This window comes from Carica papaya, chromosome 8 (genome assembly GCF_054855325.1).
Source record: "Carica papaya isolate Zhongbai chromosome 8, ASM5485532v1, whole genome shotgun sequence".
Taxonomy (NCBI): Eukaryota; Viridiplantae; Streptophyta; class Magnoliopsida; order Brassicales; family Caricaceae; genus Carica; species Carica papaya.
The window spans coordinates 28,347,571-28,367,684 of record NC_142316.1 but is presented as its reverse complement, the minus strand read 5'-3'; the positions used below and the strand labels follow the sequence as shown (position 1 = coordinate 28,367,684).

Below are 20,114 nucleotides of genomic sequence, written 5' to 3'. Positions count from 1 at the left end.
GATCTTAACTATTTTGGATGTAGTCTCTTCTACCAGATTTGAGCCAAACAGTTTTTTATCGCCCACTTCTTCCCAACAAATCGGCGATCTGCATGGGCGCTCATAGAACGCCTCATATGGAGCCATGTCAGTACTCATTTGGTAGCTATTGTTGTAGGCCAACTCTATCAGGGGTAAATGGTCTCCCAATGGCCCCCGGAGTCAATGACACAAGCTCGGAGCATATCTTCAAGTGTACGAATTATCTTTTCTGACTGTCCATTGATCTGAGAGTAGAATGCAGTACTAAGGGACAACTTCGTTCCCATGTCTTGCTGAAAACTATTCCAAAACCGAAAAGTGAACCTGGGGTCCCTGTCAGACACTACTATCACTGTCACTCCATGAAATTTGACTATTTTTCGAATATATATTCTTGCTAACTTGTCCAAGGGATCAGTCATCCTAATGGACAAGAAGTGGGAAGACTTGGTAAGCCGGTCAACAATTACCCAGATGACATCATGTCATTAGCGTGCCTTAGGTAATCCTATCACGAAGTCCATGGTGATATGTTTCCACTTCTATTTTAGGATCGGTAATGGCTGAAGTAGCCCGTCTAGGCATTGATGCTCTGCCTTAACCTGCTGACATACCAAACACTTAAAAAAAATCAGTTATATCTCTTTTCATCCCGTTCCACCAAAATCGGTATCGCATACTTTGGTACATTTTAGTACTTCCGGGATGCACGACAAACTTTGAGCTATGGACCTCTATCATGATGTACCTTTTTAACTCACGGTCACTTGGAACACACACATATTGTCTTTAAATCTGAGCAACCCATTGGCGGAGACTCGGAATTCTGAGCTAACTTCCTGTTCTGCATCTTTCTTAAGGGCTACTAGGGCGGAATCGGCGGACTGAGCTTCCCTTATTCTCTAGATTAACTCAGGCTGAACGATCAGATGACCGAAACATATGACTCTCCTCAAGTCCTGAACCTGTACCTGTTGTGTGGCCCCAATCTACCTGCATTCTGAAACCATCAAATGGGCTAATGTACCTGCACTTTTTCTGTCAAGTGCATCGACTACCATGTTGTCCTTACCCGAGTGATACAAAATATCGCAATCATAATCCTTAAGAAGTTCTATCAACCTTCTCTGATGCATGTTGAGATCCTTTTGAGTGAATATGTATTTCAAACTCTTGTGATCGGTATAAATCTAAAAGGTCTCTTCATATAAATAATGGCGTCAAGTCTTCAAGGCATGTATGATTGCGACAAGCTCTAAGTCATGGGTAGGATAATTTTTTTCATAACTCTATAACTGTCTAGACCCATAGGCTATGACCTTCTCATGTTGTATTAAAACACAACTCAGGCCTATATAAGAGGCATCACTGTAAACTGTATACCCCCCCGATCCACTCGGTAAGGCCAGCACATGTGCAGTAGTCAGCCGCTTCTTTAATTCTGAAAAATTTCTTTCACAGTCCTCATTCCACTCAAACTTGATATTCTTCTTTGTGAGTCGGGTCAGGGGAGCAGCTAGACTAGAAAACCCTTCCACAAACCGGCGATAATAGTCTGCCATTCCTAGAAAGTTACAGATTTCCTTAACTGATGTCAATTTCTCCCAGCCGAACACTGCTTCAACCTTTTCAGGGTTCACTGACACTCCATCATTTGATATGATGTGTCCCAGGAAGGTGGTCTGCTCAAGTCAAAATTCATACTTACTTAACTTTGCATACAACTTCTTTCCTCTGAGAACTTGCAAAACCTGAGCTAGATGGTGAGCATGTTCCTCTCTGCTTTTTGAATAAACCAGGATGTCATCGATGAACACGATAACAAATTGATCTAAGAATTATCTGAAAACTTGGTTCATCAAATCCATGAAGATGGCTGGAGCATTGGTTAGCCCAAATGGCATTACCAGGAACTCATAGTATCCGTACCTGGTTCGAAAGGCTGTCTTGGGGATGTCTTCTGTCCTGATTTTCACCTGATGGTAACCTGAATGAAAGTCTATTTTGGAGAAGACCTGCGCACCCTGCAATTGATCGAATAGGTCATCAATCTTGGGAATGGGATACTTGTTCTTAATTGTGACTTTGTTCAACCCTCTGTAATCAATACATAATCTCAACATCTCATCTCTCTTTCTAGCAAAAGTGACTCCAGCACCCCAAAGGGACACACTATGTCTGATAAAACTACTATCATGCAATTCAGTGATTTGTTTCCTCAGTTCTTCCATCTCAACACGGCTCATGCAATAAGAAAAAATCGAAATAGGTTAGGTGTCTGGCTGGAGGTCTATGGTGAATTCGACTTCCTTGTCTACTGGCAGTCCGGGTAGTTCATCCAAAAATACATCTGAAAAGTCTCGGACTACCGGAATCTCTTAAATACAATTCTCTTTCTTGGGTTTGCCTAGTTAGAGAAAACAGTAGGGTTAAAGTACTCAACGAATAAGAAAATTTACTATGAAGGAATAAGTGCTAAATGATTTTATTAATTTGTAAATGACTCCTCATTAGGAGGATTGAATACAACCTTCTTACTAAAATAATCTACGGTAGTGTGATATGCCGCTAGCCAATTCATTCCTAAAATTACATCAAAATTCCCCGTGTGTAATTCTATTAAGTCCACAATCAATTTTCTATTTGCTATATCTACGACACAAGCCATGTAAATAATTTCTCCCAGTAGTGTCATACTCCCAACAGTAGACACAAACAACATAGAATCAAGTTTATCAGGTAATACATTAAATTTTGATACAAAAATAAGTGAAACAAATGAATGCGATGCACCAGTATCAATTAAAACATGAACAATATAGTTACAGATAGTGTACATACCATGTACCCCATCGAGTTGGCTTCAGCATCCTATTAGCTGAGATTGTAAGCTCTGCCCTAGATAGGAGGTCTGCCCTGATTCTGGTTTTTTGGACACTCCCTCGCATAATGTTGGGCACTACCACATATGCAACAAGTGTTGTTGAGGCGGTAGCAGGGTCAGTCCCCATGATCCCCGCCATAATACTGACAAATCTTACCGCATCCTGCCAGTGGAGCCTGAGGGGGAGCCTGGATCACCAGCCTAGGCCTCTTGTTCTGTTGAACAGGCGTAGTAGATGCTGGTCTGCAGGGTGGAACTGAAGGTCTAAGGTTTCTTGCTGCCTGAGAGAGGTGCAGAAGCTCCTATCCACTAGCTGTGCCTTGGATAGAACGGCTGAATAAGTCCTGAGCTCCAACACAAATAAATGTTGTCTGATCTCTAGGCGGAGGCCCCACTCGAACCTCCTAGCGTTCCTGCCTTCATCCAACAACGTCTCAGGGAGTATCGGCCCAACTCCAGAAACTTGCGAGCATATTCTGACACAGTCATGTTTTCTTGGACCAACTGGACAAACTCTATCTCCTTCAGATGTCGGAGATGCTCTGGGAGGTACTCTGCATGAAAGGCCACTAGGAATTGTTCCCAAGTAACTGAACAGGCAGAGTGGTCTGTTTGAGTTTCCACCAGCGGTCTACTTCTCCCACTAGCATATAGGTAGTAAGGGTGACATTCTATTCTGGAGTCACCCTTAGGGTCTTGAAGGTCTTATCTGTCTCTACTAACCAGTATTCGGCATATTTAAAAGAGGATCCCCTTGCAAAAGTAGATGGGTTTAGTCTCTTATACCTCTCTATGTAACCTGGGTCAATCATGGGAGGAACTGGATCCCGTGGAAAAGGGATTGGACCATACTGAGGATAGACTAGGGAGCCCTGTGGTGGTACTTACTGATACGGTGGGGGCACCATATTATACTATAGTAATGCCAGGTGGTACTGTGGCAATGTCGGGTGGTACTGTGGCGGTGCCGGGTGGTACTGTGGCAGTGCCGAGTGGTACTGTTAACTGAGGCACCAGATCATACTACGGTGGTGCCGGGTGGTATTGTGGAGGAGCAGGGTCATACTGTGGTGGCTCGGGATCCTTTCGCTGCAAGGGTGGCTCAACCTGTGGCAGTGGGGGAGGGTCAGGTAGCTCCCTCCTCTCCTCTCGGTCCTGTTGGGCAGTAATGAATCTCTCCAGCATCTCAAATATCCGGTCAACATCTTCCCTAAGCGAACCATCCCAAGCTACTCAATTTAGTGAGGGTCTTCCTCTCCTCATCTCTATGTGCCTGTATTTCACAAGGAAAGATTGAGTGATAATTCATTATTTTGGTGTTTCCCTCAGTATCATTGTGTAGGGAATGAGTCTGAGAAACGCAGCTCTGATAGCAACTGTAACGACTCCAGAAATCCAAAAGAAAATATATAATAATTTAAGTGCGAAAGCAAAATAAAATGTTAAGGTTTACATCCCTTACACAATAACTTAAAAGCACTTAACAACATTACGGAATGAATTCTCTAAAAGAAACACGAAAAATAAGAAAAATAATAAAAAATAGAAAGTATCAAGCATCTACTAGCAACTTCTTGCGAATCGGGCTCTGGAACGAGATCCTCTTGATCTGAAATGATTAAATAAAGGATGAGCTACACTAACCCAATAAGGATATCACACTATATCACCAGCATATAAGCAAATGTTGGTATAAAATTAAAAACTACTAATGGAGCATTAAATTTAGTAAATTCATTTATCAATCGTAGAATCATTTCTCGTTCACTTGCCATAGTGAAATTTATGAAAACAACCTATAAAAATAATAATACCATACAGATCATAATTTCATGGACCATCAGCAATATAGAACGTATTATAAATCCATATCCATTAATAATAAATCAAACCATAACTGTTTCTCTTTTCACCAACCTACTAGTATCCATGGGGTTTCATAGGGATGTCTCCGCAACACGTGAACCCTTTCCTTTAACAATCTCAATTACAGGGTCGTTCCCATACCTCGTCCGGTATGAGTGCCAAAATATTAAACCTCAATACCCCGTCCGGTATGGGCGCCAAATTATTAGGTCTCCATAACCCGTCCAGTGTGAGATAACATCCACAGTAGGGTTCTCTATGTATCTCGTCCGTCCACCATCTCCTAGGATATTCAGTAAGACTGTCGTTTCATCTATTCATTTAAATCACACAATTTTCTTACCATTTAACATTTCCTTTTTCTCGATTCAGCAGTAAACACATCAATTAAACATACATGCGTTCAAGGCCATAAAATAAATCAGATACCATCATGCATATAAACTGTAAAATCAATCAACAAATAGGAGTAGATAATTCCCGGTTCTGGCTCCATTAGTAACCCGTAATTAATTATGTATGTTTACTAAAATCGCACAAAATACTACATTATTATTTATTTAAACTTCAATTCTATGATAGGGAATAGGGCGAGGGATCCTTAATCGATTTTACGCTGAAAAGCTAAACGGTTTACTGTGCTTACGGGCGATCCCTAGGTTCCCGAAATTTTTCTTCGGGAACTGAAACGCACTTATAGTACCTACAAATGTTTTAAATAGACCCAAAATCAGTCCCAGAGGCTGCTCGGCCAATTTAGGAAATCCGGCACGGCGGCTCTACCGTGCTCCGGCGACAGCACCATCGCTCGCGGCAGTGGTCCGCCTCGGGTTGACCGTTTTGTCCGAATATGGCCAATTTTGCATCGATTCTTGCGAGCACACACGCTAAAGGGCCTCAGTAGGTTGAAAAAATACGAACAGCGGCGAAGCTCTCCGGTGCGGCAGCTCCTCCGGCTCACGTTGCGGTTAGGTATTCCGCTTTGGTCAACCTGTAGAGAAGAAAACGGTGATCACAACGGTGGAAAAATTACTCGAAACGAGAATTGGGAAGGGCCTCATCGGAGGCAATTTGTGAAATTCCCCGTCGTAGCGCCGTCAGGTTTCGTCTGTGTTTTTCAGCCAATTGGCCAGTTCTTTCACTCCGATTTGGTTATGGGTCGGCTTAAAATTGAATTTCGTGCAAAAAAAAAATTTACCTTTTTTGGCAGTCAGAAAGCGTTTCGGTGTGGCGGTGAGTGGCGGCGGTCGGCTCCCTGGCGACTAGGCTGTCTTCTCCGGCAAGGGGTTCTGGCAGCTAGGGTTAGGGTTTGGGTGCGGATGGGGTTATTTATACCTATCCGCTTTTGATCTGGGTCATCCATCACGTTTGATCTGGACCGTCCATCGCGATTTACTCTGGGTCGTCCGTGTGAGCGGGAACAGACCTCAGCCGTTTGATCACGCGCACGCATATCGCCCACGTGGCTCCCCCCACGTGGTCTCCCGCATCAGCACCTCTGCCACTTGGCGCGTCCTGGTTGGTCAGGACTACTAACCGGGCGTCTGACGTGGCAATTTTTTTCTAAATTATGTTTTGATCCCTGATTTTTGATTTTTCTTTCAAAAATACCTCATAAACCCAATTTTTCACCCCTTTTCCCAAAATTATTTTCAGTTTAATCCTTAATAAATTTTACTCTATTTTTTTATTAAATTAAAATAAAATATAATATAATAAATTAAATTAAATAATTAATTAATTTTATTTATTAATAAAAAATGAAAAAAAAAAAAAGGTTTTGGTAGGTGTTACAGGAACAATCACAAACGAAGTGACCCTTATTGGTGTAGTTGTAACACTTCATATTGATACAGTTTTCTCTCTATGACCCTTAGCCTTATATTGTTTAGCCATACCACCTTTAGGTCCAATGACTTTAGAGGGGCACTGAACTTTCTTAAATTGTTTGACATGATTAGGCTTGTTTCCCTTGGGTATGACCCCATAGGCAATAAGTGTCACATTGGAAGGATTAAGTACTTTTTGACACTCAACTTCTATCTCAATATGTCTAGCAATTTCAGAAAAAGTATTAATATTTTCACTATAAACTATCAAGAGTTTAAAATTTTTCCAACATTCAAATTCATCTTAAAGTCATGAACCATAGCACTCATGACACGTAAGTATTCAGGTATACTGTGTTTTGGATCCATTTCATATTTCATCCACTTTAAATCCAAGACATGGAGGTTTGTAGCGGATGTCTGGCCATAAGTGGTCTTAAGCTTGTCCTACATATCCTTATCCGTGGAACAACTCTCAAACTCTCCAATGAGTTTGTTATGCATGCAATAAAACATAGTATAGTGTGCAGAATGATCCTTTTTAGATCATTCCTCGCATGCAACTAGATCCTTGTTGTACCGGTTACTATCGATATTTTTTATCTCAGGTACAGTAGTAGTCAAAGTTTCCAAAACTTTACGGTCATTAAGAATATACTAAATCATCCTATGCCATATATCATAATTTGTCACATCCAACTTTTCGTTGGTGGACAAATCAGTAATCATGTTCTTGATTGCCATTTCTAAAAATATATTAAAAAAATAGATATTAGACACAATTTTTTATAATTAAATTATCAAAATTTCATTGTTTATATCACATGTCCGAAAATTTCGTTAGGTTCATAATCATCACATATGATACAAATTAAAAATATTATAATTTAATTATCGTAATAAGAAATATTAAATTAGATGGAACATATCTATGTAATTCTTTAATTTTGTCAAACTAATTAGCATAAAAAAATATTACATAAATATATATAATTATCTCAATTTAATAAAAAATACGTAACTAACTAATGAAGATAAATTAATTAACATGTATTAGGATAGTGATGATGAAACAACGTAACAAAAACACTAATAAGTCTGTCTAAATAACAAAATAATATACAAATATGAAATATTATTAAAATATACATACTTACAACTAATTAATATGCTTAAATATTATATGTATTTCATATCTCAGTTAATTAATAAACTTATTTAAGAAATGGGAGGTGTTGAGTTCAATTCTCAATTTCTAACATTTAATTTTTTTTTTAGAAAAACAAAATTGGTGGCATCATCATCATCATCATCATGAATAGAAAAGAATAAACAAAATAATAATAAAATAGAGGGTTCTTGTTTTTTGGTTATGCATATATATATATATATATATATTTTCAATCTCCTCTTCCCCCCTCTTTTTTTTTCTTCTCTTTCACGCACACGCAGTGCTCTTGTTTTTTTCTTTTGGCGCACACAGTGCATCATCCTCCTCCTAATTAATTTTTTTTTTTTAGTTTTCTATTATATATATATATAAGTACATATATATCTTCAACATTTTTCTTTCTCTCCCAATTTTTTCTTCCTTCATGCATACACTGTATGCACACACAGTGTTTTTCTTTTTTTTTTTTTTTTTCAAACTCCACACAGTGAATCATCCTCTTTCCTGTTTTTTTCAAGCACACAGTGCTTTCACCCCTGGCTAAAACTCTTAATTTTTTTCTTTTTAAACGCCTCTGCGGGAGAAAACCAAAATATTCAGTTTTTATTATCCGCAATCACAATCACTATAAATGCTTATATTCAGTCATCTCAACAGGAGAAAAATTAGTGGAAGTTCATGTCGTATTTTTGTTTTCAGATTCTTAGAAAATAAAAAATATACATAAAAAATAGTATATTTTTTGGATTCATTATTAAAAAAAAATCAACAATTTTAATGCAGATTGTAGCACGATTATTAGATGCAAGCAATTAAGTTCTTATAACACAGTTAAAAAATTAAAAATAACTTTAATGTGAAAGCTGTAACAGCTCCGAAATTTAAATAAAGATATATGTATTAAAAATCTTAAATGCGGAAGCGTAATAAAAATTTTGATTAACATCTCTTGCACAATAATAAAAAACGTACTCAAAATATAAAAAAATAAGCTAATTAAAAAAGATATTCGAAATAAAAACTATAAATAGAACTATAAAGTCTTTAGGCGTCTAACTCGCCGTCTTCCTGCGAAACGGGTTCGGGAATCCCGTCTTCCTGATCTGAAATGATTAAGTAAGGAATGAGTTACATTAACCCAGTAATTGAATAAGATATTTATTTTTCTATTTGGTGAGAATAATTGTTGATATATATATATATATATATATTTTAATGATACTAGAGTTTTGGATAATTTGAATATTCTAAAATTTAAATTTACTTATGGTTTAACTTAAACGTGAGAGAAAAAATGGTAATATCTTTTTTTAAAAATGCTATATAATTTTTTTAAATGTACATACATAATTTTTTTCTCTCTTATATACTCAGCAAGTGTCATATCATTTTACAAGAAATGTTTTTACCTTATAAACTTATGAAAGATCATGTCTTTTTACAATGCGTGTTGTGAACATTTCTAATTTTATATCACAGATGAGAATCTCAAATAATGTATAATAATTTACTTTCTATCTCAGTTCTAAATTCTGAATTTGGGCTTAATTAGTTTTCTTTTTTCTATCTTTTGACTCTTTTAATTTTCTTAAAAATAGTCATTTAATTATTTTGGTTGGTTAAAACGTGGTTCATCAAATCTTTTTGCAAGGAAGACGCCCTCTCTTTTGGTTTGTTTGCAAAGGAGTTGTTATTCTCATAAAAGAAAAGAAAAGAAAAGAAAAGAAAAATTGGCAAAGAGCTAATGATACACTTCTTAATTAAAATTTCAATAAAACAGATAGTCTTTGTATTCAAATATCAACTAAATACTAACATTAATTGTTACATTCCTTGACCAAATTAAAGCAACCTAACACGTTTTTTTTTTTTTTTTTTGTTCAATCAAAAAGTAACTAAGTCAGAATTTTTAATTCAAAATATTCATCTCGTCCGTAAACGTAATTGCCTTCTTAAAAATTAACTACATTTAACCATCACATATTCATTAATATATTTATTAATTACACAAAAATAAATATTATAAGTTAGTCACCACTATTTTATAATAGATAATTAAAATAAAAAATAAAAAAACAAATATACTTTCAAATAAAATATAAGAATCTCAACCATCATACTACCATATTAATAGTATAATAACTTTTATATTTAACTATCATTCATATTTTCTTAAAATAAAATTTAATAATTAATTTCAATACAACTAAACAAACATCAGTATATAAACTCTTGGATTGAAATTGAATTAAAATGAATTGCTCCTCATCTAAACAGCAAATAACAACGAATAAGAATGAATAAAAACTTTTTCCTCACATTTTCCTAACAATGAATAAGAACCTTTTATGACAGAATAAAATCTAATTCAAGCGTTACACTTAAATTTCAAATTCATGTCTCCGATGAGCCACTCTGCTATATAAGAATATGTTTTTTGTGTTGAATGAACTCCGTCAAAGCTTACATATACGTCGGGATTTGAACAGACTGGTACGAAAGGTAATCCACATATTTGCAAAAAATTAAAATTATAATCACCTCCGCTGCCACAACAAGACTTGTGTGTCACTGTTGGATCAAATCCTGATAAAAAAAAAAAATATATCAATAATACTATAAACTCATAATAAATCTAATTACAAATATTCTTAAATTTTAGGATTAACTAGTTTAATCACTCACCCATAGAAGAAGCATTACGTAAAATCCGTTGATATGCATTGTAATAATCACCATACATTATAGTATTTTCATTTCCTAGCTCTTCAATGGCATGTTGAAGGAGCTGATTGTGATACGCTGCCAAATCATTTAACTCCTTTAAACAGTGCAAATCATCATAAGCAGTCTTATCATTTGTTTCAAATGATGTAAGATAAATCGGAACACAACCAATTGGAAAATTTCCCGAAACAACAATACGAGTGGCACCATAACCAATCACTTTCTGCAACAAAAATTTTAAAAAGAAAGTTAAAAATAAATTTAATATTGTGACTATAAAAATGATGAACTTAACCTTAACAGCATCTTTTATAACTTGTACAACTTCAGGTACAATCGTCTTAACTTCATCTACACTGTGTCCTTCAAGCAATGCATAATTATAATCATTTCCACCAATTTCACCAACCATGAAGAGAGAATTACTAATTTTCTTCCCACAATCTGCAGCAACCCAAAACTTAAAACTTCGACTGAGGATTATTTATGATAATGATTTTATTTGAGACAACGATTAGCACGTATCAAACAGTTTTTAAGTTAAGATTGAAAAACTAACCTTGTGTGTTTTCACATATTTGGCTGAAATGATTATCCATCCAGTCAACTTGTCTGTTTAAAGAACTCTTCGTAAATAGAGAAAATATCCATCTCTTTGCAAGAACTTTAGTAGGCAAGGCAGTAGCTCCAGCAACCGCAAAATTTACTCCATGGTCAAAAGTAGAACTCTTATCCAAGTATGGTTCGAGTAAAGGAAGTCCGGCAGATTGAGCTGTAATAAATAATATACAAATTAAAATAAATCAAGAAACTAATTCTGATCTTTAGTAGTATTCAACAAATTTTAATCTCGTCTTCATACAACAAGCAATGCCATACGTACAGAGAATATATATTGACCATATATCTGTGTTTCTATTAATATTATTGAGTAAATAAAACACTGAAAGTTTATCTTATATATAGAATTCATAAAAGAGGAGGAAGGTGCTGATATACTGATTTATTACCAATAAAATCAATCATTAGAAGTCCATTTGAACATCTACCAGTTCCTGGCTTGAAGAATGATTCACCGTATGGAAGTCGAGCAAACAGAGTGAGAAAATTTTCACGAATTAAATTACCCGTATCTGCTATAGAATCTCCGAGTTGATATATTGCTTCAAACTTACAATCTCGTAGAGTACGAGACTGTTCTGCGGATGCACTACTTGAAGCGAAGTATAGAACAAGTATGAGAAGTAGATAGGGAAAGAAGTTGACGGAAGCCATTCTTAATTGTGTGAATAATGATCAATGTATTTGCTCATGCGCGTGAATGAAATGGTTCTTCTTTTATAAGGGGTCAATGTAGGATTGTTAACTGGGAGTCAAATAATTTTCTGTATTTTTTTTTTTTTTTTTTTTTATCTAAATCAGAAAAGGTAACGAAATAATTTAAAATAGTTTTAAATTTGTTTTTCTCAAACAATGCTCGTCTTATTTAAAAAAATTATAACAAGTTCTAGTTTTATTATTTCTTGATTAATATATAATTCAATCGTAATATATCTTAAAAAAAATAAAACTTTAAAATATTGAATTAAAAAACAAGCTATATTAATTTTGCAAAATATGCTGTGTTTCCAACCAATACAATTGATTTTAGCATTAATTAAATACTAATAAGTACGATTAAATTTGCAATACGTAGTTATATTGAAATTTCTGACTTTTTAATTCAGTGTAATTGATATTTTAAGTGTCGGTCTAAAATTTTTTTAATGACTAGCGCTATTTTCATGCACAGTCATAATGATCATCACTATGTTATAATTAATTTATTTTATTTATATAAAAGCACAAATTGTTGGTTACAAAAAAAAATTAAAAATAAACAGTTATGAAAAAAATTAAAATAAAATAATAATAACAATTAAATATAATAAATGAACGGTTACGAATAGAAAAATTAATAAATAATTTTCAATAATTATATATATATATCGTGTAATGTTGTGAATTACTACTGTTTTATTTTGATTGAATAAAAAAAATTTATATTTTTCTTTTCAATATATCTTTTAATTAAATAATTTGCACCAACAACAACATATAGTCTTTAGTTTATTTCCAGCACTCCATAAGTTCTTTTTTTTTCTCTAAATTATTGTTAGATTTTTTTTTTGTATAGTTACACAGGGTTCATAAACTTGAATCTCTATTAGAGATGAGTGTGGAACAAGTATAGTATAGGTACATTAATTTCCATACTTAATTATGTTAATAGAAATATAAATTCATACTGAGTTGTATATCCCAAGTGGGTAGAAAAACTTCTACCTACTCACCATCCATATATGGATAAAAATTTTTACCCATTAACTGCTCCATTTACCCCCCTCTTCTAATTTTTTTAAAAAATTTATACGTATGCCTTCCGTGGTGGAATTGCATATAGGAGAGAGGAATCCAAGCATTTGTAATCTTACATCTGCTTTTTAGAAAAGAAAAAAAAAAAAAAAAGATGCAAGAGACAAAAAGAGGGAATTTCTTCTTATAGAAATTACGTAAAAAGAATTCCTAGCAATACCTTTTGATATACGATATTAATGCACTCAAGCAACCTGTCTTAAGTAATAATAATGAAGGACTGAACTTACGGTTGTCAAAATTACAGCTCGAAAGGTTAGTTTACCTTGAGAAAGAAAGAGTGGCTGGCTACTCTATTCTAATATTGGTAAAAAGACGAGTTGGCCTTTTCTTAATTGTTAGCGTTTGAGTTTGATTGCAGGACGTTTCATATAATGTATAAAGCTCCGTCAGCTCACTCAGCTACAGCGGAGGGTGCCGTGCCTACAAACCATACTAATTTTTAAATACTTTTAAAAATATACTAATTATATATATATCAGGATTGTGTATGGAACAAGTTTATCATTTGTTACCCACACCATCCCCATTTCCCGTTTATTATGTTTCATTCAAAGTACAAAATGCCCACGTAGTTGGATTATCTGTGACAACACAAGGTGATTTTGTATTTGTGTTTTGGATCTCATTGTAAATTGAATTCCCTTAACCTTTCCCACACTACGTGACTCTCCCATCACACAGCCAACGGTTTAATTTTTATTTCCACTAGAGATAATAGTTACATACATACATTTAAATAAAAACTGGGCAAACGGCCTGAAAATATTCTCCCGCCTCCGGGACTTGATCTCTGAAGTTCTCTATAAAACGCCGTTGCAAAAGTCAATACAACAAGAAGAAAAGTTAAAAAGGGCGCTCCAAACAAAAAAATTCTTCCCTTGACACAGTAGTTTCTGGTGATGATGTTCCCAGGTGGTGCAATTATATCTGAAGAGTAGCAGCTATAGAACCAGCAAGGGTAAGGACTTCAAATGGTGCTTTGTTTATCACCTGCTTCACCGTCAACGGACACGAGTCTGTAATCCAGAAGTAGGTGAATCCATTCTCAGGGTTCCCTGCATAAAATTAACAAAATCAGAAAGATATCGATGTACACATTACGAAATCATCCTCCCAAAGTGATTCAATCATTCTTGACTCGTAATCATTTGGAGAATTAGACAAAGCATCCCTGTAGAAATTGCAGGAACTAAATACAGATAGCAGAGGTCATCACCCAGATTCAGCAACTTCAAGACCAGGATTACACTCGTCTTTTGATAAATTCAATACTGATAAAAGAGTGTTTTATGGGAGATAGGTCAGCAATATCAAGAGGTCAAATATGATGCCAAATGAACAAGTAATCCATCAATAGACAACATCAATAGCACGAAATTGATAACATTTTACCTACGATCCTACATCTGATCAATGGACTTAAAAACTTCAAACCATTTAAGAAATATCATATTAAAAATGGTTCACATCAGTATCAACCACTTGTACCACACATGCTCCAGGAATAGTAGAACAACCTCCCACAAATTAGTTATCCTCCAGAACTAGAGGAAAAGGGGGAAGAGGAAAAAAGTTTAATGTCACTGCACCTAAGGCAAGGACTGGGAACACATTTTTTAGTCCATTTCACGGGGTTTTATGAGATCCTTTGTTTAAATTTCCAGCCTCTAAGTTCCCCCAATTCTCCTTTGTATGGATCAGCAAGGGAGGTGCATAAGACATTGAATCAACAAACACGTTGGATTTTGACAAAATCAACATTACAATCACCTTGAGGATTAATTTTAACCAAGTAAATCAATACCTTCAGTATTATGCTCAAAGCGTTGCCATGATCTATTAGGAAAAATCCCATGCGTTACATAAGCACTAATCTTTGATGCTCCATGGGTAGCTAGCACTCTCTGGAAGGATCAAACATGATATGGTAGTAAATAAAGCATTCAAAATTGCATGCCAGAATGTCCATAAAAAGATATGAAAAGAAATGGTTAAAGACATTGTCTACAATGTTGATTGTCATGTTCCAACTAAAATATAAGTTGATGAAACTAATTTGAACATTGCCCATACAGAATATGAGAAAGGGTCCATATTTTTGCACAACCAATGACTAAGAATGAATATAATTGTTAAAGGAACATCAACTCAAATGAGAGTCAAAAGCAGTGCACTCACGCTGAAGTACAATTCCCAGAGGTAAAAAATTAACTTAATACATTTTATCACATTGGCTTTAGGTTGCTTTTGTTTCATTTTCCTTCAATTTCTACTCAATTGCTAGTTTTAATATTCATATTAATCTTAATACACATAACTAGACCATAATCTATTAGGTATCTAAGATTTAAATTCTCCACGTAAAGAAATTTAAGATAGAGGTGTAGTAACACAAACATAATAATTTTCTTAGAACAACTGAAACAATAAATTATATTCTAATTATGCATATTAAGAGTAACATGAGAATCAAAACTAGGAAATAACAAGAAACTAAATGGAAATAATCAAATGCAGGTTAGTGGAAGGTATAAATTACCAAACTTCCTTCTTACATATAGCTATCATTGGATTCAGTTAACTTGGTACAGCTTCCATTAAGCAGGATCAAGACCAGAAAAAGCCATAAACCTCTTCATACCAAACTATTTCTGTAATTCAAATACACTTCTCAAAAAAAAAAAAATCAAAGGGATCACTAAAGTTGACACTTCCACTCAAAATCACATGCATTCTCAACACTGTCAAAGTTCGTGATTTTATCTTGTAACAGTACCAAACTTCAGAGTTTCACCTTGTAGCCATAGCTTGTAGATGGTAACCTCCAGATTTTAAAAAAGTATGTGAAGATTCGTAGTAAACAGAAATCATATATGTGAAATTGCATACCTGGCATTCAATCAGAGTGCCACCTGACTGGACCAAATCATCAACAATCACAACATGCCGTCCTTCAGGATCACCCTCTTTGATACGTACAATTCGTTTATCACCTATTCGAACTTTAGCACAAACAATCTGCATAAAGAAGTCGTTTAGCAGTTACGCAAACTAACGATGAAAAAAATGCAAAGTAAAGGACGTTGGTATGCAGTAAAAAGAAGAAATGTAACCATGGTTGCCATCAAGGTGACATACTACAACTGAACAGTGTTTAGAGTATGGACTACGAAGGAACCTTTAACCTGGACATGCAAATGTCCGCATCTGCTGGGTGTATGTTCAAATAAGTTGATTTAGGCTCTCTTTTTTAGAGATAAATTTTATCTGGTTTTTACTGGAGTCAACAAGTGCAGTTTCCTTCTGTTTAATTGTCTCTTTTTCATACTAATAAATTGAAATTTGCATGGTCACCACAATACATTTTTTTTTTTTACTGCAGGAAGTTATTGTAAAGATATCCATGAGTGCACAACTGCAAACTGAAGAACAAACTTGATCAACTTTTATGTTAGTTATCATGTTAGAAAACTGTAAGGAAAATAATACTAAAACCAGCTAGGAGGCACGATCATGCTTCTTCACAATAGTTGGAGCCTTCTCACTGAGCACAGGATTTAGAAGTTCTACCTTGGGGATTCAACTTACCTAAGATTGGTCCTGTCCCCTTACCCTTATGGTTTGCACCAAACATTAAGAACTTCTAAATGGCAACATTAGATGCTCAAATTTAGAAAGTATTTATATTTCTGAAGTTGTTGAATATATCTCCATTTCACTCTTAATCACCAGACAGGCTGTTAATCAAATACCTGGGGCATGACAACTTATGATACATGTATAGGTCTCATACTTTGATTTCGAAAAAAAAAAATTGATACATGTATAGGTCAATGATACATGCACTCAGATAATATCAATATGTATCAATACATGTATGCACGCACCTATATGCGGAACTTTAAGGTTTATGCATCTAGAAAATACCAAAAGTCGTAATGCAATATTATTGCTCAAATTAAATCATTTTCCACATCATTAGATGCAATAGATATAATTATGATCATGTCAGATAGCATTTGCAGCACAGATAATAGATAATATGTATACCGTTGGGAAATGTTGCAGTTGCTTATGAAACCGCTTCCATGCACCATCATCAGGGAATGCAATGGATATCTACAAAATAAAATAGAAAACATTATCAGGAGAAAAAAAAAAGATTCTTCAAAGTTATAGTTCTCAGTAACTATTTATTTCCTTGTCCTCACAAATCAAAAGGACAAATATTCAAAGTTCAATACTATAGAATAACTCGAATTAACATAACAAATTAAACAACCATGCAAAGCATACAAAGGGAGACTTCAGTACTAAGGGAAAAAAATAGACTATCACTTGTTTGGGCTCCATTATATCTAGTTAAGACCAGAGCAGGGAGCTAAACTCCAAGAACTCATCAGGTGAAAGACCAAATTCTCTTCTTATAACTTCAGTAAGTACTGTTCACTTTCTGAAAGTCCCACAGAGAACCAAATTAAATAACTTAATTGATGTTGAAACTGAAAAAAAGGGTGAGGGAACTTACATTGTCAGAATCAGGAAGCTGTTGGAGTCTCTTCTTAAGCAGAGGTATACCACTCTCAAAACATGGCAATATATTATCGCCAAAGTAGAATCTCTCCTAAAGTGGCAAAATAACAAGGGAAATCAGAATATTGTTACTGACTGAAGCAATGGAGAAGGAAGAACCAGGAAACACAAAGTTCATTCAAGGAAAAATCCACATTAATAATGGATAATAGCAGCAAATATTAGATGTAAACCTGCAATGCATGGATATCAAAGGTGACTAAGCTAGTGGGTCCTCCCCTAGAGGTGGGTATATTTGATAAGATTCTAGCAAGAGTAAAAGCCGTTGCAACATCGCCTTCATCCTCCATGCGCTCGAAAGTGCCCGTAGGGAAAAAGGGAAGGACAAGCGTGAACGAGGAGATAAACAGCTTTGGCAATGCATAGATTATAGAGAGCTGCTCGAAGATGACGCCGGGAGAACTAAATGAGGCCAAAAAAGCTACGCGCTGTCCACGAATGCCATAAGCATTTGGTATGAATAAGTTTGGAAACCCATCTTCGAACGTCCTACACCATTACAATTGCAAATACCTCGTCATATACAAAACCAAAATGTAGTCTCCAAATCCAAACCCCCATGGCTGTCCAATTGGCAAGCCTAATCAATTGGAACCCAAAGAAAGAATCTAATTTATAAACTTCTTGCAGTTTGACTCCGATCGATCTTTTCCTCTTTTTGAATTCTTTGATATGGTTAGAATTTTGTTCTGATTGAGAGTGATCAAAAAATTAAAGTAAAGGAAGAGAAGAACCGAAAATAATAGAATTACCTCCAGTTTATACTACGTAGCTCAATGGCATCAGACTCCGCTGCGACTCGCTCGGCAAGAGCCTTGGTCTCATCGCAGTAAAAGAGACAGACCCTTTTGACGGTCTTGGATACAGATTCCGATGAAGAAGCAGCAGCCATGGATATGGCGGAGGAAGGAGAAGAATTGGGTTGGATCAAATGGATGGAATCACTTCCCGATAGGAAATCTACATTCTGATTTTGCGGCTGGTTCTCGAAGCTCTTGATAAGACACCTGATTTGACGGTTACGGTTAGGGGTCAAAGATTTGAAGTTGATAAAGATGCGAGAAGAAGAGTGGGGTTTAAGGGAATTGGCTTGAGAGGCGTCGAAGGTTTTGAATGGGGACTGAGTTGCTGTTGAAGAGGCAGCCGCCATTTTAGCGGTCCACTCTTCTATCTCTGTTTGTCTCTTTTAAGTTTGCTTAGAAATCGTGTTGGTCTCTGGGGGTAGGTAGGTGATGATGATGACACTCATTCCTTCACTTTTAACGCCACCGCCCGTTAAAAGCGGCAGGTTCTTAGCACAGTATATATATGAAGCGCAACGATGCCGTTTTTCGTCGTTGGATAACTGCTCCGGTCAGTAGTGCGTATTGTAGTAGAAACACGGAGTTCATACCCAGACGCCGGCCGGCGAAGGCGATCTGTTGTCTGTTGGTGCGGTGAAAGTTAATTAATTGTTTTATTGTAAAATCTTATAAGGCGAGTTGATGAAATTCTTTATAAAAAAATTTATGTCTTAGAAATTATAAACCTTTAATGGTATAAAATTGTCCAATTTTTTTAAGAATAAAATATACAGTCTTCAGGTACCCCGAAGTTATAAATTATATTATTCAATTCGTGTGTTTATTAAAGATATCACTTACTAGCTATCAACTTTGCACAAAAGGAAAAAATATACATATACATTTTTGAAAATAGAATAAGACATATTATATAGAAATATAATTTCTAAAATTTTTAAAAATTATTTTAAGTTTTCTTATTTAGGTCATACTAATTTTTAAAAAATAAAAATAAAGTGCAACAATTTTAGAAAAAATTGGTAAAATAATTTATAAGCTGTTAATTATAATTAGAATTATAAATATTTTCTATTACTAACAGCAAAATTAGTGATTGGTGAGGATGAAATCACTACCTACTTCTAATTAATTTTATATTACAATAATTTCATATTTAAAAAAAAAATTCAGCTTGAAATAAATAAATAAGGGAAGATGATATAATTTTGTATTATGATTTATGAAAATAGATTTTTCTATACTTTCCCTACTTATCAATTAAAATTAAATCCATAATTTCATATTTTATTGTTTTGAAGTTTTACTAACTAGTATTAAAATTCATATTGCTTATAAATAATCTCAAATTAGCTTGCGCCTTAAGGTGCCTTGATCTCGTCAAATTATTTGTTGCAAAGGACCTAGTAAAAAAATGATCAAGGAAGGACCTTAAGCAATTTAACATATTTTGTGACCAAGATTAATAAATTATTTGGACTAAACTTACACTTTTTTTTTAAATAAGCTCTACTTCAAACTTAAAATATTTAAATTTTCTTACTTTATTATTGAATCAAGTGAGTACTTCCTTATTAACACTTTTTTTCTATCTCAGATTAAAATGGTAGACAAAATTCTGGTCTTACTTTCTCAAGCTGATAAAGAATGATATGAAATCTTTTAGAATTTGATGAAAGTTTAAATCAACCTTGACTAGAGTGTAATATGTTATTGTCTTCTCACTCCTCAAAGAGTAGTCCAAGCAAAGGTTTAAGGATGACAATCCTATACTTGGAAGTTTTCTACATAATTGAGTGAGTTTG

The 20,114-nt window shown here is 34.7% G+C and overlaps 2 protein-coding genes across 4 annotated transcripts; both read right to left on the bottom strand.

Moving 5' to 3' along the window:
* Nucleotides 1–9,992: 9,992 nt before the first annotated feature.
* LOC110817168 (acetylajmalan esterase 2-like) lies at nucleotides 9,993–11,825 on the bottom strand. Of its 3 annotated transcripts, none has more exons than XM_088209946.1 (5): nucleotides 11,509–11,825; nucleotides 11,058–11,270; nucleotides 10,815–10,942; nucleotides 10,457–10,721; nucleotides 9,993–10,357 (listed from the first exon to the last, which is right to left on the bottom strand). In XM_088209946.1, the coding sequence occupies exons 1-5, from the start codon at nucleotides 11,771–11,773 to the stop codon at nucleotides 10,140–10,142; spliced, it is 1,089 nt and encodes a 362-aa protein (XP_088066072.1). In that variant the 5' UTR covers nucleotides 11,774–11,825; the 3' UTR covers nucleotides 9,993–10,139. The 3 variants fall into 3 exon arrangements, with proteins under 3 accessions (XP_088066072.1, XP_088066071.1, XP_088066070.1); XM_088209945.1 differs by having other exon boundaries at nucleotides 10,794–10,942; nucleotides 11,509–11,824; XM_088209944.1 differs by having other exon boundaries at nucleotides 10,457–10,942.
* Nucleotides 11,826–13,591: 1,766 nt separating this feature from the next.
* PRS3 (phosphoribosyl pyrophosphate (PRPP) synthase 3) lies at nucleotides 13,592–18,795 on the bottom strand. Its single transcript, XM_088209673.1, has 7 exons — nucleotides 18,262–18,795; nucleotides 17,683–17,998; nucleotides 17,445–17,540; nucleotides 16,967–17,035; nucleotides 15,806–15,934; nucleotides 14,721–14,820; nucleotides 13,592–13,971 (listed from the first exon to the last, which is right to left on the bottom strand). The coding sequence occupies exons 1-7, from the start codon at nucleotides 18,657–18,659 to the stop codon at nucleotides 13,838–13,840; spliced, it is 1,242 nt and encodes a 413-aa protein (XP_088065799.1). The 5' UTR covers nucleotides 18,660–18,795; the 3' UTR covers nucleotides 13,592–13,837.
* Nucleotides 18,796–20,114: the final 1,319 nt, after the last annotated feature.